We start from the raw sequence: 16,633 nt of genomic DNA on the forward strand, positions 1-16,633 counted from the left end.
ATCACACAGAGGAAAAAGTGACAAATCCACCAAGCATAAGCTCGCACAAGAGGTGCAGAAACATGCTTCGCCAATGACTGTATATTCACTATCTCTACCATTTTCATAATGATTCTCTCCTGACCAACCGTCTCCTTTGCCAGTAGCCTCTCTCAAAATCACAAGTGAATGTGATGTGTCAGTGATGTGTACACAAGTAATATACGACTTTATATGTCCCATTGTGTTTTAATTCATATAATGCAGGGATGCTCACAGCATTTCACTTTCAACCAGGTATCTGATTCTGACCACCAAACTGTAGTCACTTCAGTCACTAACCTAATCAGAATCAGAATCACCTTTATTGGTCAAGTATGTGTGCACATACAAGAATCTGATTCCGGTTTAAACATCACACTCAATGTAGTTGCATGGGAAAAAGAAAAAAGGACATACAAAAGACAAAAAACAAAAGGCCAAACAATAAGTTACACAGAACGAAATTACAAAATAGACAATAAACAATATTTACAAAGAATAATGAGGCCATAATCAATTTTACAACAAACAAAATTTGCAATGTGCAGGCATTTATGTTGACAGTTAAAAGGAATGACGAATGTACATGTTAAAAACTGTGCATTAATGGATTTTAAATGGCCAGTCAGTGGACGTTTTGGTGTCAGAGGGTTAGTGACACTGTATGACTTGCTAACTGTCCATCAGGGTGGTGGCTTGTGGGCAGAAACTGTTTTTGTTTCTGGTTGTTTTGGCATTCAGTTATTTGCAGCACCAACCACAGTGGAAAAGTTGGAACAGGTTTGTCCAGGATGTGAAGGGTCTGGAGTGATGCATCCTGCCTTTTTCTTCAGTCTTGGGGGTGGGTAAAGTCCTGAATGGAAGGCAGGTTGGCACCAGTGATTTTCTCAGCAGTCCTTATAGTCCATTGTGGTGGCACACACAGACCAGATGATGATAGATGTGCATAGAACAGACTGGATTATTCCTTAGTAGAACTGGATGGGCAGCTGTTGAAGCAGAATGAACTTCCTCAGCTGACACAGCTGCGCCTTTTTGATGATTGAGGCTATGTTTGAAGTCCACCTTAGATCCAGGAAGACACAGTGGAAACAGTCTTGTTGAGGATGGTGATAGAGCAGTATTGAGGGGCTTCTCCTGAAGTCCACTGTCATCTCCACAGCTTTGAGCGTGTTCAGGTCTCCTGAGGTGCATTTGTCTGTGTAGAGGGAGAATATCACACATCCCTGGGGGGCTCCCGTGTTGATGGTCCGGGTGCTGGATATGATTTTCCCCAGCCTCACCTGCTGCTTCCTGTCTGTAAGGAAGTTTGTTGTCCACTGACAGGTGGAGGCTGGCACAGTGAGCTCGAGTTTTGAGTGGAAGATCTTTGGGATGATAATGTTAAATGTCAAGCTGAAATCTACAAACATGATCCTTGCACATGTCCCTGGGTAGTCAAGGTGCTGTAGGATGTGGTTCAGTCCCAACCAACCTGTTTGTGTGGGGGTTCAGGGGTTTTTTTTGGTATTCTGCTGTGTTTCGGGTGTTTCATGATCTCTTTGTTTTGTGCAGGTTTGGAGGTGTGGCGGACAGGCGTGTTTAGCGGCAAGCAGCACAGCTGATCGGCATCCTGCAATTATCTCTATGAGTTTTTCAGCTCCAGTTTCTTGCCTCTGGTTGTCAGATCGTCTTGGTATCCTGAATTCAGATTGTGATCTCTGTTCCCTGTGTCATCATTCCTGGTGAGATTTGCGCTGCCATGCAGCTGCTGCTTATTGACTGTTGTGACTGTGGAGAGATTTTGGTTATTCATTTTGTTGTTACTTAATAAAACCGTTAAATGGATTACCTGTGTTTTGTGCCTTGGCATTTGAGTCATTTTTGTTGTGGTGAAGTGGTCTTCAGACCTAACAGTTTGCCCAGTGGCTTAATTAGAGGGGGGGCAGCAGGGGGCCTGTGATGTCTTTCAGCTGAGTCAACACCAGTTTCTCAAAAGATTTCATGACCACAGATGTCAGGGCAACAGGTCTGTAGTTATTTAATTCTGATATGGTGAGTATCATTGAAGAGTTTGAAGCATGAGGGAACTTCACACAGCTCCAGTGATTTGTTGAAAATCTGTGTGAAGGTGGGTGGGTGGATAATGGGTGTTGATGTGGGCCTATCAAACCTGCAGTAGAATGCATTCAGGTCATCAGACAGTTGATGTTTCTCAGCTGTGTGGGGGGATGGTCTCCTGTTGTTAGTAATGTCCTGCAGTTTCCTCCACACTGACAAAAGCTGTCTTCCAGCTTTTTGGTGTAGCATCTCTTTGCTAGTTTAATTTCCTTTGTCACTGTGCTGGCTTAGTTATACTCTGTCTCCCACCTCTGTTGGCCTCTTCCTTTGCCTGGCAAGGAGGAGGAGCAGAATCCTTGTTTTGCCGATATTTTAAAGTAATGGGTGCCAAGTGATGATTTAAGGATTTGCCGTGCGTACCGTTGTCTAAATGAAAGCGGCATGTGGACAGTGGTAATGGTGATGGGACAGCCCAGGGCAGAGCAGTGAAAATTCCAGCATTTTCAAATCCCAGTGTTGAAAGGTATGTCAAGCTGTGGTTAACCCATTTTTGCATAAAGATTGGAAACAGGGGAAAAGCGCTAGCTTAGCCCCATCCAAAGCTGATAATACCCCTAAAAACACCTTTTAAATTTTAAAACAGCTATGTGTGGTTTCTCTGTGACCGACAGCTTGGTACAGCAACTATGTCAGAGTTGTTCTGCTCGAAATGTTGCTAGATGTGTGTAAAATGACTTTTCCACTAGGTGTCTATGGCTCTATAGGTAGCTCTATGTGCTTTGGCTGTGACCAAGTGTTGTACAGTTTGGCAGTCAAGAACATATGCGACAATACATCTTTCAATAACTTTATAACTTATAACTCAGTCAAATCTTCAAACATGAAACACCATGTATCTTTCAGTGTGTTTAAAGTTCCAAAGGATGACATCTCCAATGTAAGTCGCCACTTTACACTCATATATCTACTTAGACATCAAAGAAATATTGTGCCTTAGAACTTGCCTGAGAATAATGACATTTTTAAGTCTTCTTCAGTATCAAAGTCATCTGCTAATAGCTTACTCAGCATACTCTTTAAGAGAGTACTTTTATGTTGTTGTGTAGACTGGAATTAATAGATTCAACTCACTTGGAAGCTCTGCATGTTGAGAAAAAAATAGTTACACAGCCAAGTTAAATCATTTTGAAGGAAAACAAGAAGTTCCCTAGGCAAACATTGAGGATCAGTGATTAGTCATGAATAGGTACATACATGCACAATTCATTCTCACACACATTCACACCCTAACAATGTGCCTCCAGGTGAGTATTTGTAGTTCATAGAATCTGACTGAAATTCATACATATTTTTTTAAGTGCTTGAGTATCCAATCATCACGTAATATATGTTATGCAAGCAAGCCAGTAAAAACAAATGGAACAAACAAAGTTGTCACACGACATGACATTTAAGGTCTGTCAGTTGATTCATGACCTCCGCTCATGCATTGAGTAACATGCAAGATAATATTCCACCTTGAAAGTTGCTGGAAGCTGAAAGTTTGCCTTTGAGCAACACTATAGCAAGCTAATGTTAACAAGTAAAGATGAAAATTCAGAAAAACATCCTCCTGATGGTTTCTTTATCAGTGATGTATTTGCAAAGAAATGTTCCAGAGCCAGGTTTGTACAGTTGGCCAGCTTGTTCTGCATCCACAATGCCGGCTGGAAATGAAAGCTTTATCTACATTTTCATAGCCTATATTGACCTCTGCCTGCACTGCAACTTCTCCTTAGAATGGATGCTTTGAACACGATTTCATTTGCTTGGCTACTTGTGTTCATTTGTCTATATTGCTTACAATTAATTACAACCTGCTGCCTAATACTACTTACTTTTAGTCTTACTTTTGTGAGTCAACATTTTGATGATATTCTGGAAGAAATCAATAAGGCCAAAATGAACATCAGATAACCCATAAGTGCCAGAGAATGTTTTTTGATCTAGCCAGTTATATCATATAAATGTCTCATATGTTGTATACCACAACAGTCAAGTCTTATCTCCAGTAATAAAAACTGATTCGGAGGGTGAGCCTGATTGCATCCCAGATGACCTTACTTCTTGATAACATCTTTATTAAGACTGTTCTATCAAACAGGGGTGCGTTTTTTTAAGCTCAATTAGAAGTCTCTCCACAATGTCATCTGTCATATTGAACATGAGGTCCCATAAATTTGGACTGATTGGCTGTCAGTGTTGCTTTCAGTCATCCAGTGACCCCAACGATATTGCCACTGTTAACATTGTAGATGAGGTGTGAACACGTCAATCTTCTAGAGTTGGAACTGTTTTTAAAATGATAAAAGTTTAGTTATTGTGACAGTTATCATCCTTGGTGTGTACAGCCCTTACCAGACCATTAATGTTTTCTTGGCTTAACATGAGACTGCTTGAGCCACTGCTTCAGCTTCAACCCTTTTACTGGTAAAAAATAAATAAATAAAAATCTTCATGTATCTATCAGCTAACATTTTGCAGAGTAATGACATCAATTGAGTATTTGACAGAAACCATCAAATAAGACACAGGTATTTCCACATATTTTCCTGTAACCTTCTCTGATTAATTTTGTCCGGCTACAGTTCACTAAAGATACAAAATTACAACAGTGATAATTAAAGCTGAGCTAAATTTGGGGCTATTCAGGGCTAAAGAAAAAATCCTCAGGGTTACAGCTCTGAATGACCATGCCAGGTGACGTCCATGTTCTCTCAACATGATGAAACTCTTCGTAATGTCAGTCTAACGTTTGACTGTGTGGACAGTTTCAGTTGAATAATGTATGTAAATTTTCCACTGCAGGAAGTGGTTACATATCCCTCAAAACAAACCACAATTTCACCATGTGTATGCACTCATGCATGCATGTGTCATATGTGTGGTCCAGTAAGTCTACTTAAACAACTAGCACTACACCCCATTCTACATCACTGTTCACATTTATGTCTGGCTGATGATTGGTCGATTGTAAGTGCTGTTGCCCCCCAGTGAGGACAGTCAGTCTAGAGCCATTGACACATGAGAGCACATGCACTCACAAACACTGACGACTCTATTCAAAGGAATGGAGGTTAATGGCTGGCTGAAAAGATCCTACATGCTTTGTGAAAAAAAAAAAAAAGTCTTATAAATTGCCAAATCTAGCAAGAAAATACAAAGTTGGCAACACTGGAGTGTGTGAAGCTTTGTGAACACTTATATTTACAGTGAGTTTACCAGGTTTGGTATCATTGTGCCTGCACCAGTTGTGTTCACTGAATGGATAAACTGTCCAATTTTTTTAACCGTATTGGCTACAGAGTGAAAGTACCTCAGTTTCCACCCTTACAATTGGAAGCCCTTTGTTCTGTGTTGCAGAGTGGAGCACACTGATGCTGTTTACCTGGGTGTCTTTTCACTGAAAATTTCAATGTTCTGCTTTCATTATCCTCTGCTCATTTCCTGCCTATCTCCACAAAGCTCTGAGAAGCCCATAACAGAATAGCACTGAGTAGCTAGGCAGTTCTCAGAAGACATTTACTGTAACCCAACACAACATCTTTCTATTAAATCATATTTGTAGGAAGAACTCAGTCTTTCCTTTTTTCGGCACTGTATAATAGAACATCCTCCTTATTTCACAGGAAATGTTTCACGTGCAGCATTGCCAGAAGTTAATTTACCATGGAGCAGATATCCCGCACTGCTCTACCTGTTTTGATGTCGATGTAAATGGCTGTGTTTGAGGGCTTGAGGAAACATGATTTCTCCATACAATCACTGAGTGCAACAGATGGATTTTCCCCTCCAGGAGCTGAATGAAGAAAAAGAACATTCAATATGTAATTACCTTCCATAGACATCGTCACGGTGTTGTCAGAAATTCAATATGCACCCATGACACTGGCAGTGTAACACGAAGGAAATAAATGTTTGTTTGGTTTTGTGGAGGAGGGTGAGAACCACCTTGGCTGTTCATCATGAGAAGCAGGTCGAACCCCCCATCTGACACTGGGAGATGTCTCACCATGCCAACGAGTTCTTGTCAAAGTACACACACACACACACACACACACTCCCCCCACCAGCTACGTCTCTGTGCAGTATTTGTAAGGGTTGTGTGAGACTCCGTCGCAATATATTTTTTATTCTTATTAACTGCATGGGTGCAATTTATTTTCCTCTCAGGCGATGGAGGTGGTTGGGAGTGAGGGCAACTCTGGTCGGAGCTGATAAGCTGCTGCTCACACGCAGGCCTGCTGGAGGGACCAGATTTACCAGGAAGACAATGTCCACGAGGTCAGACGCTCGCATGTGAAAAAACACACACACAGACACATAATTCATTTGTATAACTCTTCTTGTGAGGACATCAGCTACATTTCTAGCATAACCTCTAACCTTTACGCTGGATAAAATATTCCAGTGCTTTTCAAAGTGGGTCTGGGATAAAAAACAACAGGTAACTCAGAAGCTGCAGCGCAGAGATTTTGGAGATAGAGTCTTTTTTTATGTCTGTATGATTGAAAAAGCAGTTTGGGACAAATTGGATACAACAAATGAGGGAAATCATTGAAAGAAAAGTATATAGGCACGTAGGCCATACATTACTTACTATGTCAAACCTAGATGCTGGTCTTAAACTAATCCTTTAAAGAATTCTACACCATATTATTCCCCTTTTTATTGTTGTGATCTCATTTACTACTGTAACTGTTGAAATAACACGTACGTACACCTTACATACATGCTTACACACTGACATATATCCCATGCATGCGTATCACTTCAGTGTCATCAGAAACATGGAAGTCATTTCTGATGAGGTAATGAGTGATGACGATTACCTTACTTGGCATATGAGCTCCATCACCTGAGTTAAACAATTAAACAAAGTTAAACAAAGTCCTTTTTATTCAGTTGCTGCTTGTTTGTTTACATGAGGAGGCCAGAAACAGCAGTGTAACGATAAGGGAGAAAAACTACGGCTTGCAAGGCACAGTCAGGAGCACAGAGACGTCTATAAAGTGAAAGAAGCACTGCACTGTCAGAATATGACAGCCAATCCATCAGAGAAATGGAGGTTGTGTCTAAAGTGCCAAGGAGAGAGTGCCTGGAAGTTTTATAAATAGTTGTGCCTTTTAAAGAAAATTGGAAGTTGTCAGACATATGCCATCTGCATTTTTTTGAAAATATCTCCAATAGAGCCACTCTCTGAACATGACTGAAACATCATAACATACAAAGTGGCAGAGCTGAAAGCTTATCTGGAAACGATTGGATCTCCTGCTGCACTGAGAGGAGTCTATTCACATCCCACTAGCACAGTGTCAAGGTGCCAGGCCTGCCAGGGTTTCCATCACAGATATTAACCTTGCTTATATTATGCTGTGTATGTGATAGTGTGACTGATTCTGTATGTGTGACTGTGTTTTGTGAACATCTACCAGCTGACGAAAAACCTGTAACAGCCCTGATTATTGTTCAGCTAGAGGGCCCGTGTGAGAATGGGACTTAAAGACTTCGGGTCTCAGTCAAAGAATTGCAAGCTTTCAGCCAAATGGCCAGTTGGTAAATAGAGTCATGTAGATATTTTGACACCATGAACTTTTATTAAAACAAGATCAGGTAGCACCCGAAGCTGTGCCGATACTGTCTGTTTTTTTATAATCATAACATGACTGGAAATTAAGAAGAAAAAGAGAAAAATATGGAGCTGCAGAGGGTTGAAAGGTGACAGCATGGTCTGTCTTCACTTTTACGTCACAGCAGTCTCAATACTACACTTTTAGACGGCATACAGGAGGCCATTTTTTTTTACTGCAGCAATGACTTGCATTATTTTCCATGGATCATTTGGATGATTAATGGCATGTGCCAGTCACTTTTCAAAAATCCTATTTTTGTCAAACTCACTTTTATTCTTTCTAGTTTATTTCCTTTCTAAAGTCTCCGTCCATTAGATTGTGTTCAAAGCAATAAGCTTAATGAGCAGCAACTGCCAAATGGGAAATGTTAAACTATCGTACTAGAGGCTTAAAATGATCGAATTTTGAGGAAAATTATTATACGCGAGTCATGACAAATAGGTTTAATGTGTCATTTAGCAACAACAAAATCTACCCACATTAGGATCTTCTTGTTTGTTTTTTAAAGCAAGCTGACATAGCTTTGATGTGTGGAAGGTGGTGTATGTGTCCATAAGTCTGACAATTTTTGGAATAGCCTAAAAAAATGTAATTACAAGACAGCACAACTGGAAGCCTGTTCATATAACAGTTAAGGCGGTAAGCAAAGTTAATTAAACAAAGAAGTGGGATCGCAGGTGCATTAAAAACAACTCAGACTGAACAGAGACAAAAGGTTTTACTGTCACAGCCTGCAACAGGTTTTAGCCATCCAGCAAAATTGGGGTAGTGTTCCCACTCATTTCTGTATGTTTAGCTAAATGAGCATTGAGTCAAAGAGCCAGAGAGAAAATGACAGCAGTGCTTGCTCCATGTTGATCATCTTAGCCTATATATATGTGTGTGTGTTTGTGTGTGTGTGTGTGTGTGTGTGTGTGTGTGTGTGTCTGTATACACTCAACTCAGAGTCTTCTGAAACCTGAACCTAGGTTAACATCTAAGAGCAAATGTTTCATATCTGTTTGCTTTATTAACCTTACATTGTTTGTTGTTGTCCAGCCTCTTTGTGTTTATGTGTACGATTTTGGGTTTGAGTTTTGTTATTTCCTGTTTTATGTTGTAGAGTCTCATTGTATATTTTGTTCTACTTCCTGCCTTTGTGTCCTTCCCGCCCTTGTAATGTAGATTAGTTTCACCTATCCCTCAGTACTCTTCCCTCTCATGTATTGAGTCAGCGTGTTTTCCCTCTCTCAGTTGTCAGGTCGTCATCTGTTCTCTTGTCCTGCATTTATTGTTAGTTCTTCATCTGTATTCCTGCCGGTGTTCCTTATGCCATAATGTTTTGTTACTAGTTTAGTTATTTGTATTTCTTCTTTCTTTTTGGTTGCACTGCTTCCTCTATTTTTGTTGCCTGCCTGTTGTCTTTGACTGGAATCAGCTTTTGCTATTAAACCTCATTTTTTGTTTCTTCAACCTGCCTTTGTGAGTGTCTTTTGCATTTGGGTCTTTCGGAACTGCAAACATAACACCTGGACTTATTTTCATACATTCATTCAAGTTTCATACATTCATTGAACTATTTAGTGCAAAAATGTATTTTAGGAGCCATAATTGTGATTGTGATTCAGTACCTTCTAGATATGCCTGGTATCCATGTAGATCCTGGATGACCTGGACTCATCGTTTATAAAAAGGGCTTTTTAATCTTGAACATATGACTGCTAGATTAAGTGATACATTTTTATTGTGAAGAGTTAAAAAAAAAAAAAAAATCACAAAATTTCAACAAGATAAAACGTGAATACATAGCACATAATTAAGCCCTCTGAGTGCAACACTGCTTTATCTCAACCACCAGTCTCAGATATGAATCACAATCACTGTCAAATTAAAGAGCACAGAATATTATTAAAGATTCTACATGCTACACTCACAGTCTTTTCATCTTGCTGTCGTCTTGGAATTGATACTGGTCCATCCAGGCATTAGACTGTCCAACAGCTACTTCCCTGAAGCTGCTACAATTATCAATTATATGCCAGTCAGAAAAATTGATACATGATCTAATCGGTTAATCAATTGCACTTCAGTATGATATTTTCTACCCTTGGTGCCATATTTTTAGCATGCAAATGTAGACGTTTCTGCCCCCCACACAAATTTAAAGTAAGACTATTTTCTGTGAGAAAAATAACTCAGACCTTTGTAAATGAAAAGGTGAGATCAAGCAACAAAACACACCTCTGGTCAATTCAGACAGCACTCAGGGGTTTACAGCTACAACTGGTGTAACCAGTAGCTTATTGTGGCTAATGCTTGAAATATCCAAAGTATGCCAACACTGGATGTGTAATTGGGACAGCTGCCTGACTTTATTGACTCCACTCAACTTGTTCTATTGTAACACTACATGATCACATTGATCATCACAACATAATTGCCAGTTGGTCTGTGTTTCAACACTTTTGATCTTCAGTTTTTTATTCAAATGCCAGGATTCTTTTGGATTTGATGAAAAATTGTGTCATTGGATTCCAAATTATCTCAGTGGCAGAACACAAGCTGTTCTGGCTATGGCCATTAGTCCAGTTTGTCAGTCCAGAGTGTAAACAAAGGTGTGCCACAGGGCTCTAGTCTAGGACCACTATTCACAGATTTTTTAAATGAATTGGGTAAAAATGTTAGAAACAGTACAATTAATCTGTAAGATGCCATTCTATATACGACACCTCCCACACCCCTTCTCCAACTGAAAGATTGTCCTATTATAAATACCTTGGTTCCTGGCTGGATGCCAAGCAATGTTTCAACAAAAAAAAAAAAAAAAAGGCTGATTTTTGTAGAAACTAGACTTGTATTAGTCAAAACTGCAGACAACAAATTGTTCAGTCAACCTGTGTACCTGTTATGGACTATGGTGATGTAATTTCTAAGTCTCCACACTTAAACCCCTTGATGCAGTCTATCATTCTGCCCTTAGTTCATAACTGGGGGTGGTTTTAGAGCACATCAGTGTTTACTATATGAGCAAATTGGACAGCAGTCAGAAGAGAATGGCCCTACATTCTCTTCCTCTATTAAGCACTTGTTGGCAAACTACTTGGGTATCTCTCATGTCGTCTTAAATATAAATGAAGTTCACACTACATTAGGTCCCAAAACTATTTGGCCCTCATGTCAACACTGAGATTGGGAAACTGGCTCTAAAATATCTGCACCACACAAATGGAACAACCTCCAGAAACTCTTAAAACAAAAAAGTTGATCCCTTTCTAATCAATCCAAATTTCTTTTGATGGACTTAGAGCAGTGTGAATGTAGGTGTTGTATTTGAAATCACGTTATCTCTCATGTTGTTGTCCTTGGCCTGATAGTCGAGGAACTTGTTAATGTATCTTTCCTGTACCTTTATTGATTTATATGTATTGTAATTTAGTTTTATTGTTTTATATGTTGTAATTTTTAAATGTATTTTATATGTCATTATCAGGGCGTCATTGCAAAAGAAAGTTTGCTCTCATTAACTCACTTTAATGCCTTTTTTACATTTTAAAAAAGCAGCTTAATGTCACTGAGAACTGAACTGTACATGTGCAAGAGTTAGCATGCAAAGTAAAGTTTCATGTGTTGTCCCGTGCCAGATGTTAAAAATAAAAATATGAAAAAAAAAAATAAAAAAAATCACCATGCATTCTGAAAGTGTGAATCTTAAATTATGTTTTGGAGTTAATAGGAGGTTTTTGGTTGTTTGTTTGTTTGCTTATCTGCTTTTTTGTTTTGTTTCCTACTTCCAGTCTGCAAAGCAAGACAATGTCGGTTTTGAACTTCGGGTCACTTTGGACCACAATTTCCAGTATACAGTTAAAGTTACATGTCTATTTTTAAGCTAGGCTAAACAGGACGTACAACTATTTCTGCACTTAGTGCAGAGATTAAAGTTATCAGTCTTCTCAGTGTGATTCTAAATAATCTGAGTCTGGATTAATTTCAAGTACATTTTACAATCAGTGAAACTACAATTAACTAAATTGCTAATTGTCCTATCCCCAGGAACCCTCTTTCACAAAGGCTCCTTGAACCCCTGACGGACCCATGGGAGTCTCTGAGCCCCTGTTTGACAACCACTGTATTAAATAGTGAGCCATTTTATTCAATGTTCATCAAACTGCATTATCAGATTTATTTTAGTGAGAGCTGAAAATGACACTTCTTTAAATATAATTTGCCCGCATGCCTCAGAAGTAATTGGTTACTGGTGAACATTTTATTGCAAGACATCGTGGGGCACTGCCAGTGGGGTAATAATGCAATTCACTTTCTTCAGATGTAGAATGAAATGTAAAGGCAGCCCCATGAAAGATAAATGCAGAACATGGAGTCACATGATTTACACCATATGAACGGACAAATATTCCAATTTAAATGCAAAAGCTTGAGGTAGAGCGAGGCTGTAGATCAGCACAGACATTTTGGTACATTTTACCTCAGGATTCATAAATAACATCCAATGCAATTACTCCTCTTCAAATGAGGTTTTAAACCTTACTTGTCACGGTGTGTCCTTATAGTAATGTTTTTATTTCCTAAACCCTGTGTTATTCTTGCTCTCGATGTAATTGCTTCTGTCCTCTGGCTCATCAGACTGAATGATATCTGTGGTAGGACACTTTCTCAAGATCTCAGCTCTCTGCACCGAGCCTGCACAGTCTTTCCTACTGCTCCTCTTAAATCACATTAGAAAGCTGCATTTCATTCTACCTCGGACTAATGGGTTTAGGGTAATTTTCAATGTATACAGTATGTTTGTACACCTCATTTGTCCCCTTTAAATGACTCCATGACTTAAGTCTTGTACATCTGGCTTTGATTTTTCTTTTTTTCCACTACTGAGAGATTACAAACTCAAACCATTCTCCACAGGATGACAGGATGTCACTTCTTCAATGTCGCTTCAAATTATATTTGGTATTTACATTGTCCATCCAACTACAAAGTCAGTGATGGTGAAGAAAGCGTTCACACACGGGGAACATAAGACCCTTTATCGAGTTCTTATTAAGCACCATATAAATCATGGGAACAAAGGACCCTGAGCACATAGGACCCAGGCAACATAGGAATGACCATTGTTTACACAGACGCATTCAGGCACCGTATTGAATGTAGGTTACCTGTATTTTGACAACACACAATCACTGTTACTACTGCTACTTTTCAGTTTCTTCTTTTGTCATCACGCCTTGTTTTTTTAACTTCTTTTTTAATTACCACTACCTGTATCATTACTCTCTGCATCACCCACAATATACTCATACATCATTATCCAGCCCGCACTTCCAGTGATGTTTTACGTCAAAGGGATACAAAAGAAGAACAAAGAAAAGCTGTAACATTAGTGAGTTCTCTTGACTGACTGTTGTCTTTCTGTTGTTAAAGAACCTGCTTCATTCTCTTTTTTTTTAGCCGTATTAATTTCTTTGGGAGAGAAAAAAGCTGACAGATTTATTTTTCTGTTTGTTGTTCTGAGTCAGATTAAATGGTTGGATTTTAAAAGCAAGGAAAAAAATAAACTGTTGCAACTTTAAAATGCAATTCTTGATATCCAAATGCTTTCTCAGCATGATGCTTGTTCACAGATTTTACCCCTCAGGGGGGTACCCTCCAGTGGAGGTCAAAAACCACATAGTGGAATTAAATGTCTCATCTTACCTAATGTTTAGAGGTGTAGCTTTTCTTTTACTGCTCCATATCCAACTGTCCTGCTCAGGAGTTGTATGAAATGGGATTTGCTTGGAAAAAACTTACAAGTCAGTGAGTGTAATTCTGTTAAATTAACATTTGGTCTAACTAACATTATCAGTGCAATTTCAGACCCACCACTTGTCATATTCCTTCCAACACTATCTGGCTGCATCACTGGCTCTATGTTGATCAAAGCAGGGCAGGAGAGAAAACGATGAAAATGCTGATAGTGATGATGACAATGATGGCTACTGTGATATCCCCAAAGTGTTTTGATGCAAGGTGATAAAAAACTACCTCTTTCCAGCACAATACAGGGCCATTTGTCATCAAGCAAGGACAGTTGTAATCATCCCTTTTCCTTGCCTGCCCCATCAGTCTTCCCCTTACCATGTATCAGGATCAATCTAGGCTCATTTATTTTAATCGTCTCTTATTTGCTAAACTGGCAAAGTCAAAGGAGGACATGAGGAACAAAGCTCATTTTGAATATGAGCCAAAGTTCATTTTAATACAATTGCACTCTTTCAAATGAACTTCACTATTTCTTCATAAATCCAAAAGAAAGTCTAAATATAGTAACATTTGCAAAGTACTACAAACAGAAGGAAAAATAATTAGGGTCATTTTCAGCACTCGAAAGAATCCAATCTGAACTTGTTTTGGTAGCGAGTTGTTCCAAACATATTAACAGGATGAAAACAAAAAAATACATTATATTCTAATACATTTTATCCAATTTCATCATCTAGATGTTTGTATGAACACAGTTGAAAACAGGAACCATAACTCAATATGTTATTCCACACATGTTTAAATAAAACCTAGACCTTTTCATTTGGCTTTGTTCTCTCATTTCAGTTATTATATATTCAGTTTGTCTTTCTGCTGTTTTCACTGCTTTGGTTTTTACTCTTTTCTTTTACTCCTTTTCTCCATTTCTGCATGGCACAATTTTTTGTTAAAGTAATAGATCAGGAAAAACTAGCTGGCCCTATCTGAAGGAATGCCCCAGAAGCCTGGGCATATTATGTATTTGATTTCAGGGAATGGGATTTTAATGTGCTGACACCAAACACTGACTGCTAAAATTTCATCATATGTAGTTGTACAGATGTTAGGCCCTTCTACTTACACAATCAATGAGTCTATTCACAGGCTATGATTGGGTTTTTAAAGTCTCTGAGTTATCATATTCTCAGCAATTTTGGAAGAATGTGGAGCAATATTCAAGACAGTGCTCCACACCATCATCATCAAAACTCCAAATACAAGGGGAATACCTTTTAGAAGAAAGCTCTTCATTCCTCCAGAAGAATTTCACACACACTATGACAAGGAGCAGCGAAGCTGTTCTGGAGGCTCAAAGTGGAATAACACTTTACAGAGACACTTGATGTTGTTTTTTCCTGTTGATTTGGCAATGGTTGTGTTTTGCTGTCCATAACACCAGTTTGAAACTGATATAACAACAGTTAAGAGATGGTCTAACAGTAATAAGCCCTTTAATGAAACACAAATACTTTGATTCACTTTTCATTGTTTATCATAGATTTGCTTGTGATGCTTGCCACAGTGTTCTGGGTTCAGCTTTCACCCTTATATAACAGGTGAGTTCTGTCTTCTAAATACTTATAGAAAAAAAAAAACAGAAAGAAATGTTCATACCATACCAATGCAGCACTTCATTCAGGAAATCAATTACTTAAACTAAATTAAATAATACGTAGCATTATGCCTATTTATTTACACCCCCGTCTTTTTTTTTTTTTTTTAATTCTATTAATTTCTCTGTAGTTCAGCCACCCTGGACCTTCAATCTTAACTATCCCCATGGCAACAACATCCAGTCGTCTTTACGTCACTGCTGGTTTCCATTGTCCACATAGCATGCTGCTAAGGGGAGACCTGCCTCGTTCCTTGTAGTAAATACGAACTACAGAGTGAGTCCTGCATTCCACGTTGTAACTTTCCAGTGAGATTCGACACGATTTTGTTTAACAGGATTTGCCAGCACACCAATTTAATATTATTTGCCGGCGGAATAGCTACTAATTAGCAGCTATTCGGCTAAGATAGCCTAGCTACGCTCACAAGTATAGCGCTTGGTGTTGCTAACAATGCTAACTCTGGTTAGTTGTATGTGCAGTTTGGTACTTTGCTCAGTGTATTATTGCCAGTCTAACCGGGATCTTACCCTTCAATGATATTCTGATATTTATAGCTGGGCGAAGCTCACTGGAGGATTTGGGTAATAGTGCTGTAGTTTGACGTGAAAGACTAGCTAATGGTAGCTACAACCTTGCTCGATTGACATGGATGTGAGATGAGGACACAGCTACAGTAAATGTGAGGTTACTTGACGGAATTACTGCATACCGAAACTGGGCAGATTGCAGACAGTCAGTGTAGTTCACCACTGACCGAAAGAGCAATACTTCGCCAGCGTTACCGATCTCGGTAACATTAGCTTCAAAGGCGCAGCGATTCTCTTTGTTTGCTAACAGCTTGCTAATATCAAACGCAGTGTGCAGGTGAGGAACGTTCACGACTCTTACATGTCAGCATCAAGGTACCTATTATAAAAGCAGATGCTAAAAACAGATGTTTACAGTTTCACGTGTCTGTTGTCGCATCTTAGCATAATCTAGTCTTAGTGGCTGTGAAAAGATTTGCAAAATGTAAACAGATAGCAATCGCGAGGCCTTCTCTACAAGGAGGAGGGTGAATAAAACCCAAATCCGGAACGAGGACAGATGCAAAGAGAGCTGCTCTGTGTGTTAGTTTGTAGAAAAGCTGTATACGTCATGCTATTAAACAAAATCTTATAGGTACTATTTTCTTCTACAAACCCAGCACATAACTGTGTGTATATTAAACCAGGTTCAGTGGTCCCAGAGAAGTACTTTTTAGTTTCCAGTGAGATTTTGGTGGCAGACTACCCAAGTTTACTGCAATAGACTAAGACTAAGAAAATTAGAGCGATGCTGAAATCAAAATGTGACTGCTGTCATGCCTTTCATTTCATGCCGTATGTTAGTGGCATGTCACTTTTCACTATTGGTATTCTGCTGCTGTTCCACTGGCATATGGCACTTGTAAACAATACAGTATATCACTCATCATGTTCTAGTGGCACATACTTCTTGCCGTCACCATATACTGGCTCTTACTGACTC

General features: G+C 39.1%; 1 protein-coding gene across 5 annotated transcripts in view; it reads left to right on the plus strand.

The window, feature by feature from the left end:
• Nucleotides 1-15,298: 15,298 nt before the first annotated feature.
• The window catches only part of phf14 (PHD finger protein 14), an 84,796-nt gene continuing 83,461 nt past the window's right edge, over nt 15,299-16,633 (plus strand). For 4 of the 5 annotated variants that reach the window (XM_076754197.1, XM_076754199.1, XM_076754200.1 and 1 more), the window contains exon 1: nt 15,299-15,397. In XM_076754197.1, coding sequence (XP_076610312.1) covers nt 15,397 — 1 coding nt within the window. In that variant the 5' untranslated portion in view covers nt 15,299-15,396. The remainder of the gene's footprint in view (nt 15,398-16,633) is intronic. The other variant, XM_076754198.1, reaches the window with a different exon arrangement.

This window comes from Chaetodon auriga, chromosome 17 (genome assembly GCF_051107435.1).
Source record: "Chaetodon auriga isolate fChaAug3 chromosome 17, fChaAug3.hap1, whole genome shotgun sequence".
NCBI lineage: Eukaryota > Metazoa > Chordata > Actinopteri > Chaetodontiformes > Chaetodontidae > Chaetodon > Chaetodon auriga.